We start from the raw sequence: 23,188 nt of genomic DNA on the forward strand, positions 1-23,188 counted from the left end.
CAAAAAATAACACACACACACACACACACACACACACACACACACACACACACACACACACACACACACACACACACGCTTCATTAATTTTGCTACCCTTAGATTATTGCACATCTCTTTAGGAGAACTTTATTAATGGTTCATACAGTTTCTCATCAAGAGTGAAAAAGGGAACAAATGTAGCTCCGAATGTGACACAGCAGGGCAGTTGTGATGCATGGTCGGTCTGCCCAGACACGTCGAGTCTCGTGCATTCGCCGAAACATGTTGCGGAGTTTAGTCAGGTGAGCAGTTTGGGATCATTGTAAATTGAGCTCATCATTGTAGCACAGCATTTGTCTGGCTCTCGGTACAGGTAACAACACCAAGCAGTTCAAGGTAGGAAAACATATAATAGAAGCAAAAGCAATGGCTTTTGTTGTTTCATGTTTGAAATATTTTTGTTCATGAACTTCAGTTTTTAGCATTCATCACTATTAACTTTGTCATTTTATTGAAGAGGAAAAGTTACTTACGATTCAATCCTTTGTATCTCCGTCACAGATCCCACTTTCGCTGTTGATAGATGAATATCTTGTTCCTTTTCCAAAATACAAGTTACCCTTTTGCATTTGCATATGCCGATGGTACATACGTTATGATTGTGAAGTGGGGGATGAAGTTGTGGAACTGAGTCTACTTGTTTATTACCTCCACAATAACATGTTCACATCATAGCATAATTTTATAAAACAGAGTAAATGTGTGTCATGGACTGTTTCTTTCTCAAAAACCAATGACGTACTTCATCAGTCACCCTCAGCAACAGCTAATCTGCCTTGAAAGAAAGGTGAAAATATCTTGGGAACGTCAAGGGAGGATTTGGAGGGAATATACTCCGTTAATGGGGAAAGTAGGAAAATGAGCAACAATGTGTTTTTTTCTTTAAACTTGATTGTGGGAAACTTGTCAATGGAAAATTTTGTGTAAAGATATTGATTCTGAGATAGAGAAAGAGAAGGTAGGGGTAGAGGGGGGCTAACTTGAAATATACATCGGATTAGAGACAAGGTGATGGTGAGATGACCTTCTATAAATGGAGGAAGGAGCAAGACTGTACGCAAGCCGAATGACGACTGGACAGATGGGACAAAATAGGATGGAATAATATGGGTGAGCAGACAATATGGTTTAAGGAAGCAAACAAGTTGTGTTTTGGCCGACGAGCCTGTATGACCGAGAGGAGCAGTGTCAGCGGAGTTGAGGAAGAAGAGCTGATTGTGTGAGACTATAAACGGAGAGGCCACCAATGAATCTGAAGTAGGAGAGCAAAACATCCTTCTAAGTGTTGTTGACAAGCCATGAAATGTGACAGAAAACTATACAGAATGAAGGTTAACCTTACAATTCGACAAAATAATCAACTTGGCCATACCAGGTGAAACAACATTATTATCAATGCCAAAAATGTAGTACATACCCTTGGAAAGTCAACATTCAGAGAGATACCTCAGAATTCTCAATTGCATCCATGGACATCAGACTGACACTAATATATATATATATATATATATATATATATATATATATATATATATATATATATATATATATATATATATTTGAATACACACCAACGATGCAGTTAACACATGCCCCTAACAATTAGCTAACCCCCGAACTCTAACCCCATGCAACCCTAACAGCACAGGGTCTGTTCTCACATCACAAGCAGAGGATATTTTATTCCATATAACTGGCCAAGACTGTAGAGTCAAAGATGACAAAATTTTAAAACCATTGTTATATCAAACTGCATTAAATAACCCCTCCGCTCTTTCTGCTGATGTGGTAAATCAAGGTGATGAAGGTTGAGTCGATATGGGCCGATTCCAGAGAGCCCTTCCATTATAAATATGCTCCTCCCATTACACAGCCATGAGTGACATCATTTTACATCCTTTTGATAATTGGCTTGTCTCACGTGGCTCTAAGAGAGCTAGGTGTTGTTCTTCTTCTTCTTCTTCTTCTTCTTCTTCTTCTTCTTCTTCTTCTTCTTCTTCTTCTTCTTCTTCTTCTTCTTCTTCTGACAAAACCTTTAGGACTCGGCTCTTTTATATACAAGATCCGGATCTCCTTAAATACTAAACACCTGTACACATCCTCGCATTGAGGGTTCCTTTTGAGAGCGTCTATCATGAACTTTTAAATATATTCGGACATTTACTTTAAAGTTTCGAAAAGTTCACGTTACTATTTAAAGATTATTCCATTTAATGTATTGTAATTGCTTAAATACACTATTTATTTCGTAAATACGTAAATACACTATGATGGGTCTCGCTATTGGCTTAATCAAGGCACGTGACAAAATATCGGAAGTTGTTGTTATTGTTGGTTTTTTTTCTTCTTCTTCCTCTTCTTGTTCTTCTTCTTCTGGTGAAGACAAAACCTTTAGGACGCGGCTCTTGGACACATTTGTCCTTGTTATTTAATCAAACCTCATGGACGAAGCTCCTCGGCACCTAATGTTGAAAAATCTGGGAAGAAAGGACAATAGCCGAGCAGCAATGGACCCTTATTTGTGAGATCGTTATGCAATTTAGTTTTCATTAAAAAAATTTTTTTTTTAGTCTAAAACAAAGGTCTAACCTCAATTGCAAACGGAATTCCTGAGGCTGAAAAGTATTAAACAAGTTAGTGGCACTCCTTATACACGATTCGATCAATTTTTTTGGTCATTGTCGAGTGTTCTCTGCCCTGCACATGGCCCTCAAGAAGTCAAATTCCTTGAACTCTCAAGTCTCCAGAGCAGTCATCACCTCTTTTGAGCAAACATCTCCAAGCTGGGATCAAATTTCAGCCACAAATTGCGCATGCTTTATTTTGACGAGTCCTTCGTCAGCACACCGAAATGTTTAATGGCGTGCAAGATTTCTTTTCTACACAGTTCAAGGTTCATTCAAGAGCTGAACCCTCCATTCTTCTGCGTCTGTATTGGCACAGGATCATCAGATTAAACCTAAAAAAAAAATGTTGAAAGCTGATTGTTTTCAGGAAAGTTGCAATGATGTCGATCTAATGCCATGGAGTAAAGTCTCCAGAAATCCCACTTAAGAAAAAGTCAGAATCCAAGATGGCCACCATCGCAATTTTCAAGTATCAGAAAAACACTAAAAGAGTGATAACTTTGTTATTACTTGTTATAGGAAGAGGGTTTTGGGGTTGAGACACACATGTTTTGGGGTATGAGGTATTCAAAAGAACCCTCGCGTAGATGTGGTGTGTCATCACTTCTGCTGCTGCTTTCCCAACTGCATAGGCTTTGTCCACATTCACTGTCTTATCTACTATAACCCGATTAGAGATAGAGACAAGGACATCATGCTCTTGGTATGAGAAGGGAGAATGGACATGAAGCCAATTGACGAAAGTCCCATCATCTTTATCATCTCGTGCAGTGCTGCAGCCTCATAAGTCGACATGCTGGTCAGGTGTGTGACAGTGAACACCACAGAACTCCATGAGCACATTGCAGATAGGTGCACAATGAGGTATGACAGACCCATTTGGTCAGAGTGCTGTCAGAAATTCCCCAACCATGAGCCAGACCTCTGGACGTCTTCAACAATCACATCAGTTATTGCTCAATGGTCTATAAAATTTCCACTCCAGTACTTGTCTGTTCTTCTGATAGTGAAGTAACCTAGCTCGGTTAACTTACAGAACTTGTCCTTGCCCATGACTACGTGTACCGTTTCCATATTCTGAAGGTAGAGACAGGTGGATTTCACATAAGCAAAACGACCTGCAATATGGAAGATTAGGATCATTTCACTGATAGCATGAAGATGCATATCCCAATCTCTCAGCACTCTGCTCGAATGACGTGTCATAGCACTCACACGTGCTTTTGTATATTCCATCCACAATCTTCAAATGCGACTTTGCCCAGCTGCATCTGTCATCAGATCATATATAATTTGAGTTATTTGTCAGACCACCACTTCATTCAGAACAATATCATTGGCACACTCACTGGTGAGACGCATCTTGTGCACAGCATGAAGACAACTGATATTCACCCCACTCAAACAGAGTTCCTTTGAATTCCTCATACCCCAAAACCTTGTTCTAGAACCCAAAATTATCTTCCTATGACAAATAATTACAAAGTTGTGGCTCTTTCAGTGTTTTCCTAAGATTCGTGAATTGCGACAGTGGCCATATTGGATTCTGAGACTTCAAAGCAACTTTTCTGAAAAAACAAATCAGCCTTCAACATTTTTTTCTTGGTTCTAATTGATATCCAGCTAATACTCTTTGGTGTTATATGAGTGTTGTGTTAATGTGTAATACAAGTCAAAGGAATTATTCAGTAACTGTTTGTATACGTGGTCGATCGAGGCTCGTATGAGAGCGAACACACAACGCACAGCAATGGGGGCATTAGACAAGAGGGGAGGGAGTGGGAAGGACAAAACAGTGGGAAACAGAGACATTAGGAGATCTGTAGAAGGGAGTAGGATGGGGTGGGGAAAATGGGGCACACAATATGGACATTACAGAGACTTTCAGGAAGGAAAGCATGGAATTTGAAGGTGGTGGGCTTGGGTGGATTATCGGGGGTAGAAAAGATCGAAGATTTGGATGGGGGATGATAAGAGGTGGTGGTGAAAAGCTGTTTTGAAGGCCTGGAGGGAAGAATGGGATTGAATAGAGTGAGGGAGTTTATTCCAAAGGCGGGGAAAAAAGAGGAATGAAAGAGCGAAGGTGAGCAGTGATTCGTGATTTTGGTAGTTTTACCAGAAGGGGGTTGTTGGCGGACTTTGAGCGCCCTGCGGAAATATGGTGGGGACAAATGGCAGACACAACAGGGGGAACAAGACCGGAGAGGAGACGGTAGAAGACAGAAACACCACCGACCAGCCTGTGGTGAGGGAGTGAGAGGCCCAAAGACTCAGCCTCATCATTGGAGATGCCAATGATCCGAAATGCCCTGGTTTCCACAGCATGAAGCCGAGAAAGGTGGGAGGCAGCAGCACCAGCCCAGAGGGGAGAGCAGTACTCGATCAGGCTGTGGATGAAAGCTTTGTAAGTGGTCAGGAGCTCATGTGGGCCGCGGAAAGACGGCACGACGGAGGATTCCCAGTCGGCGACTGGCTTTGGAGGCGAGGTTTGAAATGTGGCTTTCCCAGGAAAGGTCATGGCAGATAGTGAGAACCAGAAGCTTGAAAGAAAGGGCTTCTTCTAGAGGATTGTTGAGAAAGTGGATAGGGGGGTTTTCTAAACAGTCCTTTCAGAGAGACAGAGTGAGAGTGTGAGATTTGTCCAGATTGAAAGACATGCTCCACGTGTTGGACCAGTTTATGATTTTACCCAGATCTGCAGTGAGCGAAGAAGCTGCTGCATTCTGGTCTGAGGGATGACAGATGGTACGGTAAAGGGTGGAGTCATCAGAAAAGAGATAAAGAGGCTTTTCCAGAGAGTCGGAGAGATCATTGATGAAAACCAGAAAAAGAACAGGGCCCAAAACGCCACCTTGAGGAACTCCAGCCTGGACAGGAAGAGGGGATGAAAGAACTTCATTTAGGGCCACATGTTGACTGACAGGAGAGGAAGAGGAGATGAAAGAACCCCATTTAGGGACACACGGTGACTGTGACAGGAGAGGAAATCTGCAAGCCATGAGTGGAGATGGCCTTGGATACCATAGGAAGAGAGTTTGGTGAGCAGGGCAGGGTGTCAGATCGTGTCAAAAGCCGTGATATGTCTCGGGAGATGGCTCTGATTTAATCTCCGGCATTGAGGACCTCCATCCATTGTTGGAAGAGCAGAAACAGCATATCCAGAGTAGAGTGACCTGTTCTGAAACCAAATTGAAGATCAGAAATCAAGCCATTGGAGAAGAGGAAGGATTTCATGTCTGAAGCGATGATGGATTCCATAACCTTGCTGACAATTGGCAGAAGGCTGATTGGTCTGTAGTTGCAGGGATCTGTTTTTTCACCTTTTTATGCAGGGCAGTAATGTTTGCTGATTTCCAAGCAGATGGCAGATGACCTTGAGCAAATGAGAGGGTGAATAGAACAGAGAGAGGGTGAGCAAGAGCAGAAGAGCAGGTTTTTAGGACATGTGGGCTGATGCCGTCTGAACTGGTTGCAGAATCTGAGTCGAGGTTTGACAGGAAGCTCTCCACCTTGTCAGGAGAAAAGGACACAGAGTCCAGGGACAGTTGGGTGCGACTGGGTAAGGTGGGTAGAGAAAGCGATGGGTTTTGGACACAAGATTTAGCTGCAAACACTGAGTTTAGGCATTCAGCCTTTTCACGTATGGTATCAGCAGTGCAGCCATTTGAGGTAAGGGAGGGATGGAGGGGGAACATACACCAGAAACAGATTTGATTAGATGCCACCAGGATTTGGAGGAGGGAGAGAGCTTGGAAAGTTCAGGCTTGAGCTTTGAAAGATGTTGTTTTCTGGCTCTCCTGAGGGTAGATACACACTTGTTCTGAGCTTTATGGAAGGAACTGAGATTACCCTCAATTGGGTTTGCTTTCCATGAGGCAAAGGCATGTTGTTTCAGGCCAACTGCCTCACCACAAGCTTCGGTGAATCAAGGGTGGGAGGAAGGGTAGGACAACTGAAGAGGAGAGGGGATAAATCTGTGCATGAGGGAGAGCAAGTTTCTTTGAAAGAAATCCCAGGATGAGTTGACGTTGGAGAAAGTAGCGATGGGAGACCAGTCTATAAGTTTGATGGCTGCTTGGAGACCCTGCCAGTCCCTTAGTTTAGTGTGTGTATGTTGCTTGGGGTGCCGAACCCAACTCGTTCTCTTACGACTGCAAAGCAAGGTTTGCGCTTCACGAGGATGAACGATTGTGCAGGTCAGCTACCAATCAAATGGATCTTTGTCAGTTGTGGTCTGTGACTTCTGAGTGATGTTACAGTTACCACATCCACAGCATGTTTTTTAAACTTTTATTTCAAATAAACAGTACAAAGTCAAATGAGGCTGTTGTCCGTTACATACAATGACCAATTCCAATTCCCACATTGAGTATTTTCCGTCCAATTTCACTGTCCTGCCCACTCATCTCATGCGTGTTCACCTCATCATCCGGGGCTGTCGAACGATTGAGTCCTGTCACATCGTTCTCACCTGATGTCTCCTTGCAGCATCCATTGGGGCTGTCCAATGATCGACTCAGGTCACAGTGTTCTCTCTTGTGCGCTGGTCCATCCAGGACGATTGAAGAGCTCAAAGGAATTATTTCCTGATGCACAATCTTAATGACTTTTAATCAACCTGATTATAATCAGCTCCATGAGATAACAACCACTCTGGACATTAACACCTCGTTCATTTATCTGAGTTAAATCGAGCATGGGGATGATCGATACACACACGTCTCGTCGCATGTCACCCGTCTCTCTGTACTTTCCTCTCTCGGGTTTATTTCGTAACACAGAATGATCCCGTACCTTCCAGCAAATTTGATTCTCGTCTATACTGGAAGTTTCATCTCAGAACATTCCAGCCTTTTCACGAATCTCATTGGGCAGTTTACAGTACAAAACAGCCATCCACAGACAAAATTATCGTATTACATGAAGCAGTTCATAATACAATTGATTTACTGATTCGAGCTACAACAAACTTATAACATGTAGCCACCAATTTTAATCATTCATTTATCGGCATTTACTAATGCTTATCCACAAATACCACAACCAATGCTTACTGGCCTTATAATCTAGCTTTTAACTGACACTGTGCTATCAGACACTATTTCTCACCTTACCTAATGAGCCACCTTCACCAAAAAAGAAAAAAAGTTGAATTGCAATGACTCTTCCATTGTCGATCTCTCAATGGAGTGCTGCTCTGCCTTATGGGAAGGTGCCCCAACTCTAACACCTATCTCTACGAGAAACTGCAAAATTCAAACCTTTCAAAATCTCAGAATTTTTTTTCTCAATTTATTTATTTTTATTTATTTCAGAATAAATAATTAAAAAAAAAAATTTTAAATAGAATTTTGAAGGCAACTCAGAATTTTTTTTATTTATTTAATATGCAGCCTGTGGCTGCTGGTTATTAATTATTGCTGGGAGTGCAGCTGTGCTGCTGATGCAATTCCCCCATTTTCCAGTAAGCTGGTACAGTGCTCATTTTGCTGACCTCAGAAGGATGACAGGCTGAGTCAACCCACTTGGTGTTATTTAACAGATTGACAGGGGATCAAACTCAAGATCCTAACATCATAAGCCAGCCACCTTAACCATTAAGCCAACAACAGGCTGAACTTGTACAATGAAACAGTAATACAAGGCTTGCTACTTCTTCATTAAGAATAGGTTGATGGCCTTTGCTTTTAACGACCTCTCTTCTGGTCTTGTTGCCTTTACTGTTTTAGCACTCTGCATCTCTTTAGCTACTCCCCATCAATATTTGATGGCAAAGTTTCAGGATTGATACTCACCTCCACTCATTTGTTCCTCTTCTGCTTGATGAACCACATTCCTAATTCAGTACAATGCTCCTCTTCTCTCCAGTCTACTCATGATATTTTCTTCCCTATGACATTTCTGCTAACCAACCCCTTTAACTTGAATGACTCTTTCCCTCTATTCGCTTCTCAATTTCCATGCTTGTTATTGCTCCACTGTCAGCTTGTTGGCCAAAACCCTCAGCCACCTTACTCTTCAATGAGCTTCGTTTTTGTATACAAAAGAAAGCTCATCTCCACTCTTTTGTCTCCCTCTTCTCCCAGCAATAAAATCACCTCCCCAAGTCGTCTGTCAGTCATGTTCTTCCTTCCACTCCATTAAAAAAGGCAATCCATCATTATGTCATAATGTATAAACTATTAAGTTACCCATATTTTCTATTCTCATATATTCTCCTTTCAGTCTGCTTGCACTATTTTTCCACATTTACCTTGTTTGTCCTATTTTACTCACCGCTCAGTAAGTCTGCTTCATCTGCTTCTTCCCCTCTGCTCCCGTTTCCTGTCTGTATATCCTTGCTCATTACCCTGCTCCTTGCCCAATTCCCCATTTTTCTCTGCCTACTCCCCTCTGCTATATTGTTGGTATATCGGCCTTTCACCCACCTAACTGTCATTTAGCTCTTTATCGAATCTTGAACTCTGTGTCGAAAATAAATCTTGCATGCCATTGTACACAGGGGACAGAGAGAGAGAGAGAGAGAGAGAGAGAGAGAGAGAGAGAGAGAGAGAGAGAGAGAGAGAGAGAGAGAGAGAGAGAGAGAGAGAGAGAGAGAGAGAGAGAGAGAGAGAGAGAGAGAGAGAGAGAGAGAGAGAGACACAGAGAAGAGAGAGAGAGAGAGAGAGAGAGAGACACAGAGAGAGAGAGACACAGAGAAGAGAGAGAGAGAGAGAGAGAGAGAGAGAGAGAGAGAGAGAGAGAGAGAGAGAGAGAGAGAGAGAGAGAGAGAGAGAGAGAGAGAGAGAGAGAGAGAGAGAGAGAGAGAGAGAGAGAGAGAGAGAGAGAGAGAGAGAGAGAGAGAGAGAGAGAGAGAGAGAGAGAGAGAGAGAGAGAGAGAGAGAGAGAGAGAGAGAGAGAGAGAGAGAGAGAGAGACACACACAGAGAGACAGAGAGAGACACAGAGACAGTGAGTGGGGAATGTGGGGGTGGTTTCACGGGTGTAGAAAACATCATGGTTATGGATTGGGGATGCTTTAAGATGGTGGTGAACAACTATTTTGAAGAGCGAGAGGGAAGAATGAGATTGAAGAGAGTGTGGAAGTCCATTCCACAGGTGGGGGGGGGGGGAACAGGAACAAATGAGTGGAGATGAGGAGTGGTTCTGCATTTTGGCAGTTTCACGAGAAGGGGATTGCTGGTGAACCGCATGCATCCTGCAAATAACTTGGGGGGAGGGGAGGAGGGGAAAGCACAGAGAGGGCAGAGGGTGCAAGACAAGAAAGGAGGCAGAAGAAGACAGAGACCACCAACCTGTCGGCAATGGCGAAGTGATATGCCCATACATTCAGCTTTATTGCAAAAGATTCCAATGATCTTGAAAGCCTTGGTCTCCACGGCATCAAACTGAATAAGCTCTGAGGCAGGGGTGCCAGCTCAATGGGGAGAGCAGTACTCCAATTCAGCTATGGATGAAAGCTTTGTAGGTGGATAGGAGCTCAGGTGTGCCAAGGAAGGACTTTATATGATGGAGGATGCGCAGTCAACGACAAATTGGAAGCAGTTCTATTCAGATTTATATATTTTCTTTTCAGTGTTACACTGATCTAAGGCTCGTGATTGAGCTTGCAGATAAATCACATGCAGGATAAACATGCCAAGGACATTACTGTACTCGAACTAGTATTCTCTCTTTCTGGAAGCAAAATATGTTCGCAACCTCCATCCAACCCCACTCCAATCCCCTTCTCCAGCAGGGGTCAATGGTAAAACCACTTGCAATGTTCCACGTTTACAGGCGAAAATTGCAAGTCCTTTACCTACCCTCGCAGGGTTTTATGCCGATGATCTGACCCCCGGTACCTTGAGCAGTGAGCACGTATGCTAAATTTGATGGAGATCGACCGAGCCATTTTCAATTGTGTACGTTTCATCCATACATCCACACATACAGAGAAATAGTGTATGATTACAAACATACTCAAAAGAAAATGACAAATTTGCCACTGTCTGGGATTTGAAACTAGAACGCCAGTCCATCCACTCCAGTGGGTACATTAAACAGGCCAACCCATGAATTTGGATCACATGATGTGCGAAGAGCTTTGCTATATTGTTATTGAAATAAAATGAGAGCCTGTATACAGTTTGCCATTGTCTAACTTCGTGAAAAGGTATATTCAAGATTATGCATTTATTTGAGTTGTACAAATAAGGTATAAACAATTTTTTTATCACTCAAGATGCTACTTTATGTACAGTAGATCAAAATTGTTTCACTTGTGTGATGTGATTTATTTGTTTTCAGCACATTTGGAGTTGATGCATTGTGAACGAGTAATGCAATTAAACAATGGCAACATCACCGATTTTTCCACACTGGGTAACCTTTGAAGATGAGCCAAACCGCTGGGCAGGAGAAAAGGCTGATGCATCATGGTTGAGGTGCAAAAGGAGTCATGAAAATTGTTTTGCTCCTCCATTGATGAGTTGCAATAGTTTTGGGCAAAATTCCAGGAAACCCATTTTTGTTTATGACTCAACTCAAGAAAAACAAGAATCCGTGCCGTGTTCACCAGCAAATCACGTGTATGAAGAAATTCTTGACATGCCTCTCCACCCAACAAACCCCTTCTTTCGCAATGTAATGAAACAAGCACCGACTTCTCCGCCAAACCCATTCGTGTCTGTTTGTGAAAGACTGGAAGTACCCCCTTCGACGGCATCAACAGAAGGTGGTTGTCTGCGGGAACTTATTGGGCACCTGCAGTACAAAGATATTAATGGTAATGATTCGCAGTGCATGCCAACTTCTCCTGAGAAATATTGTAACACCTTCGTCTTCTCAGATTCTAATTTGCATATGCAACCTATGAAGAACCTAGAGCAGGAAATCTTGAAAGAAGAAAATGCATCAAAAAACTTGCAAACGCCATCAGCGTTTCAAGATAACTTGCCACCATATTGTCCGGATGTCCACAATGTCAAGCCAAGAAACGGTTGGCCTTTGCTGCTGCGAATTCCTGAGAAGAAGAACAAGATGTCATCGAGGCAATGGGGTAGAATATTTGTTGTGCTTAAAGCTGGTGTGCTGCATTTCTTCTACAAGGAGGGCATGTCAAAACCTTTCAAAGTGTTCAAACTTCAGCCTGTTCATGAGCTATCCAAGCTTGAACTTGCATCCTTCAATGAGCAAGGGAAAGTGCACGTAGTGAGAATTGACCAAGTGCAATACAAGCAAAAGCGAAAGTTTCAGCCAAAACTGGAGACAATCTATTCAAAGAATCGATTGGAGTTGCTTAAATTTGGCACAACTGACTATGAGAACTTTACAAACTTTGTGGAGACACTTCAAGATGAGCTCATGCAGCTTCCGATTTGCAGAAGTTTTGGCAGCACATTCGTAGAGGATGCAGTCATCATTCACACAAAGGACTGCTTTAAAGGTGTGTTGGACAAGGGTGGAAGAAAAATTATGAGCCACTCTGTAAACACCCATGTTTACGCCATAGCTTTTATCTCAGGAATGCCAACCTGTGAGATAAACTTCAAAAACTCTGCCAACACAAATTCTGAAGTTATTACAGGCCCAACGATCAATTCAACCAGTGAACTATATGATTGCCAGTTTCATCCATGTGTCCATGCCACGGGTTTCAACAACTCTTATGTGCTACACTTCTGTCCAGTCTCGGGACAAAAGGTTGAACTGGTACGTTTTGGCACAGCACTACAAGAGAGCATATTGCCTCTCTCAGTCAAGGTGACGGTCATAGCTCACGGAGCATATGTTGAGGTGCAGGCTTGGCTCTTATTCTCAAAGTCGCTGAAGAAGTGCTCAGGTCACACACTATACTGCAGTGACGTGACCGTTTGCTTCCCAATTCCAGAAACATGGGTACCGATGCTATGTACAGAAGCAACACCAACACGCTCCTTGCTGAGTCGAGCACGGCACATGAGCCTCTGCCAGTTCAGACCAAAGTCACAGCTGCAGGCCAGCATTGGAACGGCCAACTATGAGCATTCCTTTCGGGGCGTGATGTGGCGAATCAAACAACTGCCGGATAAAAACATGGGTAAGGATTTACTGTAACTACAATGATTGTTTTGATTGTCCATACATGTTCCAGGCTTGAATTTTGCCATGAAAATCATGTACATGTCAGAGAGAGATCCATGAGTTTGAAAGGAATAGGGTGGGGGATCAAGTTGAGTTTTGCCGAAAAACTGTTGAAAAATAAGTGTCAAAATAATAAACTTTGAAGTGAAGCATAAATAGCGAAGGGCTTGCCTTGCGTAGCCTTTCATCGTTGCTTTATGCAGCTTCTTAAGCCAGAAGAGCATGGGAAGAATCAATTTATTTCTAGAATCCTAGCCACCTGGGCTTAATTGATGAGGTGAGAGCTAATTGGTTATTTCCCCCATTCACAGGTGAGGTGTGTGTGCGCGTGTGTGTGTGTGTGTGTGTGTGTGTGTATGTATTTTTACATATATGTATGAGTATGTATATATATATATATATATATATATATATATATATATATTTATTTATATATATGTATATATATATATATTCATATATATGTATATATATATATTTATATATATAGATATATATATATATATTTACATATATATATATATACATATAAATACATATACATATATATACATATATATGTGTATATATATATATATATATATATATATATATATATATATATATATATATATACATATATATATATATATATATATATATATATATATATATATATATATATACGTATATATACATATATATGTATATATATATATATATATATATATATATATATATATATATACATATATATGTATATATATATATATATATACATATATATGTATATATATAAAAATATATATATATATATATATATATATATATATATATATATATATATATATATATATATATATATATATATATATATTGTTACGGATTCGCGCCCGCCGGCGTGCTGACGGCCACGTAACTCGAATCGCGGCACGTCGCCCACCGGACGGACAATCCAGTCGTGACCCTCTCGGACTAACGCCGGGAACCAGTCACGGGTGGACCTTTCGGTCTCACCGCGATCGAGCCAATCGGCCCCCGCGTGGGATAGGGTTGCTCGCCAAATTCGACCTACCTAAGTACCCACACGGAGGGTAGACCGGGCGATCGCACCTCGCCGCAGGTCGACTTCGGACACGGGCCACTTAAGCGACCCGTTCCGTACTATCGGGATAACCGAGCGGTGTTATCGTCGGCCTCGACGGTTCGATTAATTATCGGGCGTATTCAGCCCACTACCAACCCTTTACGTGAAGCAAGATGAGGATTCAATGAAAGAAATGACGAAGCGAAGCGGGAAACAGTTCAACATAAAGCACATTTATTTGCGATGAACGGAAAGCACACATATACAATTCCACCAAAAGCACATAGAAAAAGAAGAAGAAACACAATGCAATTTTACACAAAAAGCAAATGTGAAAGCGAAGACACAATGCAGAGCTATCCGACTACCGAGCACACGGCAACACTTATACAATTCTACTTCACAGATGGCGCCGACAACACATATTCCCAAAGCAAAAGAAAAAGAACACCCTCAAGGATGAGGCGGGCCTGAGGCCGAGACCGGGTCGGGCCTACCCGTCTGATGATGAGGCGCAAAGCGGCGATGGTGCCCCAACTCCGCGGGCCTCGCGGACAGTGTCTGGTAGGGGGTGGGAGGGGGCCCCCTGTGGCCGCCCTGTCGGAGCGCGGGGGAAGACAGGAGGGGGTTGCTGATGCTCGGGGAAAGGAGGATTTTTACTCCGTCTCGGGTCCCGCGACGAGCGTCTCCACCTCGACCAGGTCGCGCCGTCGGCCTCCCTGGTGTGCAGCTCCCGGCACCGACGCGAGCACCCCCTCGTCTGCCCTCGCCGCCGCCGCCTCTCCACAGCTCCGTCCTCTTCGCTCCGACTCCAACTCCGAACTCTTCCTCCTGCGAACTCCTTCCAACGCACACACAACCACTTTTCTGACGAACGCAGCCGCTTATATAAGCCCCGTGGCTTCGCCTTTGACCCCCTGCCTTCGACCTTTCACCTCGCTCCCCATTGGCCCGAGAAAAAGTGGGCGTGAATGCATTTTGATCCATGAATTTGCATATAGCGACCGCCCTCCAACGCCCTGGAGGCGGGGCAAAATCGCCCCTCGCTCACCGATTGGACGGAACAAAAGTGGGTGTGTGTCGTTTTTGATCCGTTTTTGGAGCGGAAAGTCCGTGGTTTTGTACACGCTGTTCGGCGCGCGCCCTGCACGAGTCCAATACCGGTACCCACAAGCGGTGCAAGAACGGTGGCGATGCGACGGTTGCGAGGGTTGACGGTCAAGGTCGTGGCTGTTGTGGTGAAGCGGCGCCGCGGTGGGTGGTTGATGTTGTGATGACTGTTGAGACGCGGTTGGCGGTGGTAATCATGGCGGTTGGTCCAAAATAAAGATAGTAAAAGAAAAACGGCTATCCTGAAGAGTCGCAGCACGCATGAATAACATTTATTCCCTCTAGACAATGGGTTTCGGCCTAACTACACATATACTTACCGAGATATCTCACCGAAGGGACATGAATGGTGGTTTGCGAATTTGGTAACCACAACACTACCCCCTCCCCTTTTTACAGACTCGTCCCGAGTCGTCAAATTTTCGTGTGCCATCATGTGTAGTTTTCCCCTAGTACATTTTACCTACGGATCCCTGAGTGCGACATTCATGGTATTCGTGTCCCCAAAATAAATAACCTGACGGCTGCGTAACTACCTAAACAAACTCACTCACACGGACGACTTAAATAAAATTGCCGGCGCTAGGACAGACATGCCGGGGGCGCACTCATATTTACAGTACATCTTAACCTTAACTTACAAATTTTACACTAAACCATGGCCCAGGATCAATGAACTCTGCAAAAGAAAAGCAGATAGCAGGGAGCCAGGCTGCTCGCATGCAGTCTCTGGCTCAAAACAATGCAGGTGACAGGGAACGTGGCTGGCTGCTCACACGCAGTCCAAGGCCTTCCCTTTTGAACTGAACGCAGTGAACCACAACGGTGCATGGGCTGCACAAACGCAGTCTCCGTGCCAGCTCAAGTGGCACACGCAATGAACACAACGAATGGATGGATGAACACAAACACGGTGCACGGGCCGCCACTGCAGGCCCGTGTTGTAGCTGCCAACAGGGCAGTTCTTGCAGCTTGCAAACTGTTGTCTTGCGGATCCTGGCGCACATGGAAATGAACAGGGGGGCAAAGCAAAAATTGAACGGGGCTGGTGAACATGGGCAGTGGGCATGGTATGGCAAAGGTGATCAGGCAAACACAGCCCGCAGAAGAAGGCCGCTGCAGGCAAACACAGCCCGCAGAAGAAGGCCGCTGCAGGCAAACACAGCCCGCAGATGAACTGGCCGGCACAGGCCTTGAAGTACCACAGCTGCAGATGATCCGGCCGGCACAGGCCTTGCAGCACACAGCCAGCAGATGAAGCTGGCCAGCTTTTGCCGTCAGTGGAAGTTGGTGGAGGGAGTGCAGTGGTGCTGGCCACTTGGAAGGCGGGCTCGGACCTACCTACTTGTCTCCCTCCCACCTATCGCCTTTGCCTGTCACTGTACATACCCACTCCCTTAATTTGTCAAACCCAAATTTAGCCCCAACTTTGTTTTTTTTTTTTTTTTTTACTTCCCCACTATAAATCGTCCCCTAACCCCCTTTATCGTCCCTGTTCGGCTAACCTATCCTGTCACCTAGCCTACTCCCAACCCCTACGTTCCCTTCCCGGAGGGGAATAAGGGAGAGCTAACGTCCTGTGTCGAGGCCCAACGAAGCCTCAGAATGGCCTCCCCAGAGTTCGGCGATCTTAACACCAAGTGGGTCCAGCGGCCCACAACGACAGCGAGGGGATGGATGGTGCGGAGGGGTACATCTCCTAATCTACCCTAACAATTTAACTGTTAAACTACCCCGGGGTTTTCAACAAGCGCCTCTCGCTTAAACTATTGGTTCTATAAACCCAGATTCCCGTCGCCTGTGTTGGTGTCCTCACAATTTCGGGCCTCGCCCCCCAATTTTCTCTCCGTGCCCTCACACGGTCTCCTGGCTGGGACACGTGGCTCCCTTTGGCAGGCACGACCCTCTGCCGAATCTCCCGCTATGGCACCCCCGGGCACTACACTGCCTCCGAGCCTACCAGCTCCCTAACACCGGGGAGTGCCCCCCATGGCACCTCCCCTGAAACGCACACGTGGCAGGCTGGCTTCCCGGGCCCCTTCCCGAGGGTCACCCGTGCCCACAACACTGCCCACGCGGCTAATGGCACCCCGGGCCCCGCACCAAGCAGGCGCACCCGTGCCCACTACGCTATCCCGGCCCCCCATGGGCCCTTGGCCTACCACGGCCGACTAGCCTGGTGCCCGGGGTACCCACTCAGCGATACTCACCTTTCGCAGCCACGCTCCCAAGCCCGTCAACAGGGCTCCTGCACCCCTCCAAATGGGTTTCGAGCCTACATTCCCACCAACAGCAAAACGACCTCCATTTTTGTTAATTTGACTAACCCAGCGAACTCACTTTACTCTGACCCCGGGGTCCCTTGGGCGGGAGTCACTCCTCCCCCCAATCACTCATCGCACCATGCATTCCCCATTCGCTCCATACACACAGACCCGCTGGCCTCACTCACTCACCAAGTACTCACCTCACAACTCACCAACTCTTCAACACACACACCGCTGAACTTGCCATCCTTCTATCTGCATCCCCTAACTAACTCGTGCTCCCACGTCGTCCCTTATACTACAGCACGTTCCTTTTAACACTACGTAGCTAAGCTACGTCCCCTCTACACATTCACAAGTCTGTCCATGTCCTCAAATAATCCCATGAATCAATTTCCCAGGGGGGAATTTCCTCCCTCCCTACTGGGCTCATGAACTCGTTGCAAGGCTCTGAGAGCCTTGCGCCTCTGCGGGAGCGGCTGTTCCAGCACCGACTCCTCCGGCAAGACATATCCATGAGGGCGTAAGGTCGCCCTTGTAAGGCCTCAGGCGGTCCGCGTGGACGATCCGAGGGAGGGCTCGTGGTCCCATTTTAATTTTTAGGACCACGTCACTGACTTGCGCCAGGACGACCCCCGGGCCCTGCCAAGGTGAGGTGAGCTTGGGGCATCTGCCCTTCCTTCGCCGGGGGTTAAAGAACCAAATCTTCGCCCCCGGTGGTTATTTGCTCACCTGGCTCCGGTGGTCGTACCTGCGCTTCATCTTTATGCCCGCCTGTTGGAGCTGGTGTCGTGCGAAGGCGTGGACCTTCTCCAAGCCTTCCTCCAACCGACGGGCATAGCCCTCCCCCGGGGGCCTATCAAGCCGCTCAGGCGTCGGACCGCACAATAAATCGACGGGGCTTCTCAGCTCCCGTCCATACATCAACAGCGCCGGACTACATGCGGTAGACCCGTGCTGGGACACGCGATAGGCCATCAGGAGGTACGGAAGGTGTTCGTCCCAGTCCTCCTGGTTAGTGGCGGTGAAGAGGGCCAACTGTTGGACCAGGGTCCTGTTGAACCCCTCCACCATGCCATCAGACTGTGGTCTCAGGGGCGTTGTCCGTGTTTTTCGAATTTCCAGGAGCCTGCACACCTCTTTTAGCAATTCACTCTTAAAATTTCGTCCCTGGTCCGTGTGCAGCTCCTGCGGAATCCCATACCGGCATGTAAATCCTTCTACGAAGGCCTTGGCCACAACCCCTGCTTCCTGGCTGGGAAGGGCAAAGGCTTCTGGCCATTTGGTGAAATAGTCCATAATTACGAGGACATACTTATTACCCTGGCGAGTGGGGGCAGTGGTCCCAAAATGTCCATGGCCACTCGCTCAAGGGGAGCCCCAACCTGATGTAGTTGGAGTGGGGCCCTCATCCTCTGTGGCGGTCCCTTTTTGCAGTACAGGCGTTGCATGCTCGACACCAGGCCTGTACATCGCGCCCCATGTTAACCCAATAGAACCGCCGGCGGGCCCGAGATTTTGTTTTGGTCCTGCCCAAATGGCCGCCGGCGCGGGTACCGTGCACCTGTTTCAAAATTTGGGTCTTAAACCCATCAGGGACTATCACCAGCCAAGAAGTTTGTTCAGAAGGAATCTCCACCCACTTGCGATATAAGATGTTGTCCCTCATTTCTAGGGTCCTCCACTGAGCCCAGTATGCCTTTGTTCGCGCCCCGAATGGGGCGATTTCCTCCCCACTGGGCCTCCTGTTTTCCTGGACCCATTTGTACACTGGCCCTAGCACGGGTCTTCCCGCTGGGCCGTGCTCCATGCCAATCCACCAAATTCCTCTCCCGCGGTTAGTGGCAAAGTTGGGCCTACCACCCGGGCCGCACGGACTGGGAGTTTCGGGGAGGCGTCTGCCAATTGGTCCCTCTCCTCATGTCTCGTGCAATATTTGCAGTTTTCCCTCAGACAAGGGCGTCGAGAGAGCGCATCGGCATTCCCATGAGCCTTACCGGCTCTATGGACCACACTGAAATCGTACTGCTGCAATTTTTCCAACCACCTTGCAATTTGGCCTTCCGGTTCCTTGAACCGTAAGAGCCATTGCAAGGAGGAATGGTCAGTTCGAACCAAAAATTTCCTCCCGTGCAAGTACGGGTGGAAATGGCTCACGGCAGACAGCATAGCCAATAGTTCCTTGCGAGTTACGCAATAATTTCGTTCGGGCCTACACATGGCCCGACTGTAATACGCGATCACTCTATCCACGCCCCCCTGTGTCTGAGACAAGACTGCTCCCAATCCTTCCTGGCTTGCATCCGTGTCCAGGGTATACATCCCGTCATCGGTGGGGTATGCTAAAACAGGTGTGGATGTCAAACACCCCTTTAATTTGAGGAAGGCCTCCTGGCACTCTTCCGTCCAATTAAATCGCAACCCCTTCTCCGTCAACCGGTGAAGGGGCCTGGCTATCTCCGCAAAGTTTGCCACGAAACGCCGGTAGTAGGAGCAAAGTCCCAAAAAGCCCCGTACCTGTTTGACAGTTGTAGGTACGGGCCACTCCTCTACCGCTGTAATTTTTCCGGGGTTGGTCTTCACCCCCTCGCGGCCTATCACGTGTCCGAGATAGGCCACCTCTGTCGCGAACAAAGTGCATTTCTCTGGGCTCAATTTCAGCCCTGCCTGCCTGAGGTGCCCAAACACCTGGTCCAAATTGGCTATCTCCTGGGTGAATGTTTTAGAGTGTACCAGGACGTCATCCAGATACACCAGGCATGACTGCCACGGCATGCCGCCGAGTACACGCTCCATCAGTCTCTCAAAGGTGGCGGGGGCGTTACACAAACCGAACGGCATCACAGTGAACTGATACAGTCCCTTCCCTGTGGAAAATGCCGTTTTCTCCTTCCCCGTCTTATCCATCTCCACCTGCCAATACCCACTCTTGAGGTCCAAAGTTGAGAACCATTTAGAGCCTGCAACGGCGTCGAGGGTATCGTCAATTCTAGGCAGGGGATAGGAGTCTTTGAGTGTCACGTTGTTCAGCTGGCGATAGTCCACACAGAAACGCGTGGTCCCATCCTTCTTTTTAACCAGCACAACTGGTGACATCCAAGGACTTCCCGAGGGCTCGATGACACCTGCATTGAGCATCTTTTCAACCTGTTCATCAGCCTCCTCTCTTTTGCTCCATGGGAGCCTTCGAGCAGGCTGACGGACAGGCCGGGCCGCATTGGTGTGGATCTGATGTTGCACCAGGCCCGTACGTCCAATATCCTCGGGTGACAAGGAGAAGATCCCGATGTGTCGGTCGACCAGCTTGTATAAGGCCTCCCGCTGGGCATCCTCCAAATCTACACTACTCCGATTTACCATCTCACAAATGGGACCGGGCCAATTCCTAATCGAGTCTGGAGACTCCCTCTGGGGCCGGTCCAACTCGACGTTATCGTCCCTCAGCTCTGCGACCTCTTTTACTGGGGTGCAATCTGCCACCTTCGTGCCCTTCCTGATAGTGCGTGGTTCCGTGCTAACATTTATCACCCGCACGGGCGCTATTGGCCCGTCGGTACTTACCAGGGTGCGGCCCACGACTAAGCCCGGGGTTGACGGCCCTGCCGGTAGTTCCGCCAGGCCGCAGGGGCCCTGCCACGTTGGGGGTGCTCGCCACCGGGCCGGGACCACCGCCTCGGCACCCGGGGGAATGACCACGGAGTCAGGAGCCTCCAGCTCCACCCTCTCATCCGTGCTCACACCTCCTAACGGCAACTCCTCACCACCCAACTGCATGACCCCCGGCCCAAGTCGATCTTACAACCACCGGCCGTCAGCACATCCAACCCTATTAGACATGGGTCGTACACCTCTGCCACCCAAACCTCTATCTTGGTTTTCACAGTGCCCAATTTAAATGACACGAAACCACGTCCTATGATAGGGGCCGTTGCCCCGGTAGCTAGCTGCAAACTATGGTTTTGCAGACGGTGGATCTCATCCCAACCGTCTATACTCGAATCAAGGACCACAGGGCTGATGATCGTGGCGCTTGCTCCTGTGTCCACCACGGCGTCTACCCTTACGCCGGCAATCTTGCACCGAATTGTTAAGCTACCTTTGCCAATTTGGCCACAACTGATGACCTGTCGCAGTTCTGAGGGCTCTTCTCCGTCTGAGTCTGCCGAACACGGCCCTACATGTTCGGCACTTCTTAGTTTCCCGGGGACTGGTGGGGGGGTGATGGTTGGGCCTGGCTATCCCTATTGACCCGGGGCGGAGTTGGTGGTCTAGGGGGCCGTGGCTCCTCTCTTCGCGGGGGCCTTTCCCTGCGCGGGGCGTTGCACCTCCGCTGCAGGTGGTCCCCTGCGCCACAATTATAACACCTCTTCTGGTAAGGTGTTTGCCTCCAGTACGCCGAATTATACCCCCCTCCATTCCGAATTGGGGTACCCCCCGATGGCCCATCTCCCGCCCTTCTCGGGCCCGACCGCCTCTCCCCAGGTCTCCCGAACCGGCGGTCGAACATGCCCTGCACCATCCTTTCCATTCGCGCTTGGTCGCCCAGGGTTGCCCCGGCTCCCAGCGCACTGTCGTGCACGGGGTCCACCTGTCGGACTGCCACCGCGTGGCGCCCAGCCCCTCCCAATGGCGTTCTGGCTGCCTCCCAGCAGGCAGCAGTATCAGCCGCCTTCTGGAGGTTGTCCGGGCACCATACGGTGAGCAATGCTCCGACATCGGTGCCCCCTATTGCTCGAAGGAAATGGTCCAGGGCAATCTCCTCCCGGTACTCCGGTGGCATGTTGGTGTGCGCGATCCCCACCAAGCGGCGAATGTCATGTGCCAATTCTCCCAGTGATTCCTGGGGACGTCGTTTGCGCCCGTTGAGCTGAGCTTTAACAAGCTCGCTCTGCTGGTCCATGCCAAATCGGTTTTTTAGGGCCGAATGGAGATCCTCCAGGGTCGCCCCCTCACTGGGTACCGTGGTCAGGACTTCCAAAGCCACGCCACGCAGGGCCGCTGTGAGTTGTGCCACACCCTGCACCTCGTTCCAGCCATTGCCTCTGGCAACACACTGGAACTGGGCCATATATGCCCTCAAGTCCGTCTTGCCATCGTACGGGGGTAGCGGCACCCTCGGTTCTTTTGAGGTCTCCTCCCGTTCCCCAGGGACTCCGGGAGGAGTGTACCTCCCCAGTCCCAACGGTGCCTCATTCCCGCAGGGTCCGAGCCATTTGCCCGGGGGCTCCACCACCCTTGTCCGCATCTGTCCGTGCCCCGCGTCGTCCTGCTTACTCTCCCAAGCCATTGGACTCGCACTCTGCACACCCCCCGGAACAGTCATTCTGGGTACCCCCATTAGGCCAAAAGACCCCGCGGCCTCTACCCTCCCCAAGCTTGGCATGCTCACCCCCGCATCGGGCAAGCCTCCTCCTCCGCCTTGTGACACCGGCCCCACCTGGGCACGATCCGCCTCGAGGGAGTATATCCTCTCCCCCTGTTCCCGAAGGAGGCCACCCTGCTTCTCACACCGGGCCTCCACCCTATCCGTCAGTCTCTTCTCCATTTCCTCCATTTTCCCCTTTATTACCCCATTTATTTCCTCCCCTATCATTCCTAACGACAGTTCCCCGACTTTTTCTCTTATTTGCTCCACCTCCCCTTGTACCTGTGTCACCATCTTATTTGTCTTGGATATTTCCTCCCTCGTTGTCCTAAACTGCTCTTCTGTCTCGCCCCGGTTTTTTCCTATCTGCTCCCCCAGTTCCTCTGTCTTTTCTCCGGCTTTCCGCTCCATTTCATTAATTACCTCCTCATGTCTCTTTCTACATTCCTCCGCCACCTTTTTTAATCCTTTCTGTGTCTCTGCTTTTACCTCCTTTCGCAGGTTTTCAACTTTGTCTGTCATTTCCCGATGTCTTTTCTCACAGTCCTCCTTCACGGCTCCCAATCCCTCCTTTATTTTCCCTTGTTCTCTTTTTAATTCCTCTATCG

The 23,188-nt window shown here is 47.7% G+C and overlaps 1 protein-coding gene across 3 annotated transcripts in view; it reads left to right on the forward strand.

Moving 5' to 3' along the window:
* The first annotated feature begins 237 nt into the window (after nucleotides 1-237).
* Nucleotides 238-23,188, forward strand: part of LOC147023649 (stonin-2-like) — a 64,765-nt gene continuing 41,814 nt past the window's right edge. For all 3 annotated transcript variants that reach the window (XR_015060316.1, XM_085889285.1, XM_085889287.1), the window contains exons 1-2: nucleotides 238-378; nucleotides 10,958-12,728. Coding sequence is in view for 2 of the 3 variants with exons in the window: in XM_085889285.1 (XP_085745411.1) it covers nucleotides 11,003-12,728 (1,726 nt within the window). In the remaining variant the exon portion in view is untranslated. The remainder of the gene's footprint in view (nucleotides 379-10,957; nucleotides 12,729-23,188) is intronic.

Source organism: Eptatretus burgeri, chromosome 7 (genome assembly GCF_056783735.1).
Source record: "Eptatretus burgeri isolate ZD-2024b chromosome 7, Ebu_testis_v1, whole genome shotgun sequence".
In the NCBI taxonomy this organism is placed as follows: domain Eukaryota; kingdom Metazoa; phylum Chordata; class Myxini; order Myxiniformes; family Myxinidae; genus Eptatretus; species Eptatretus burgeri.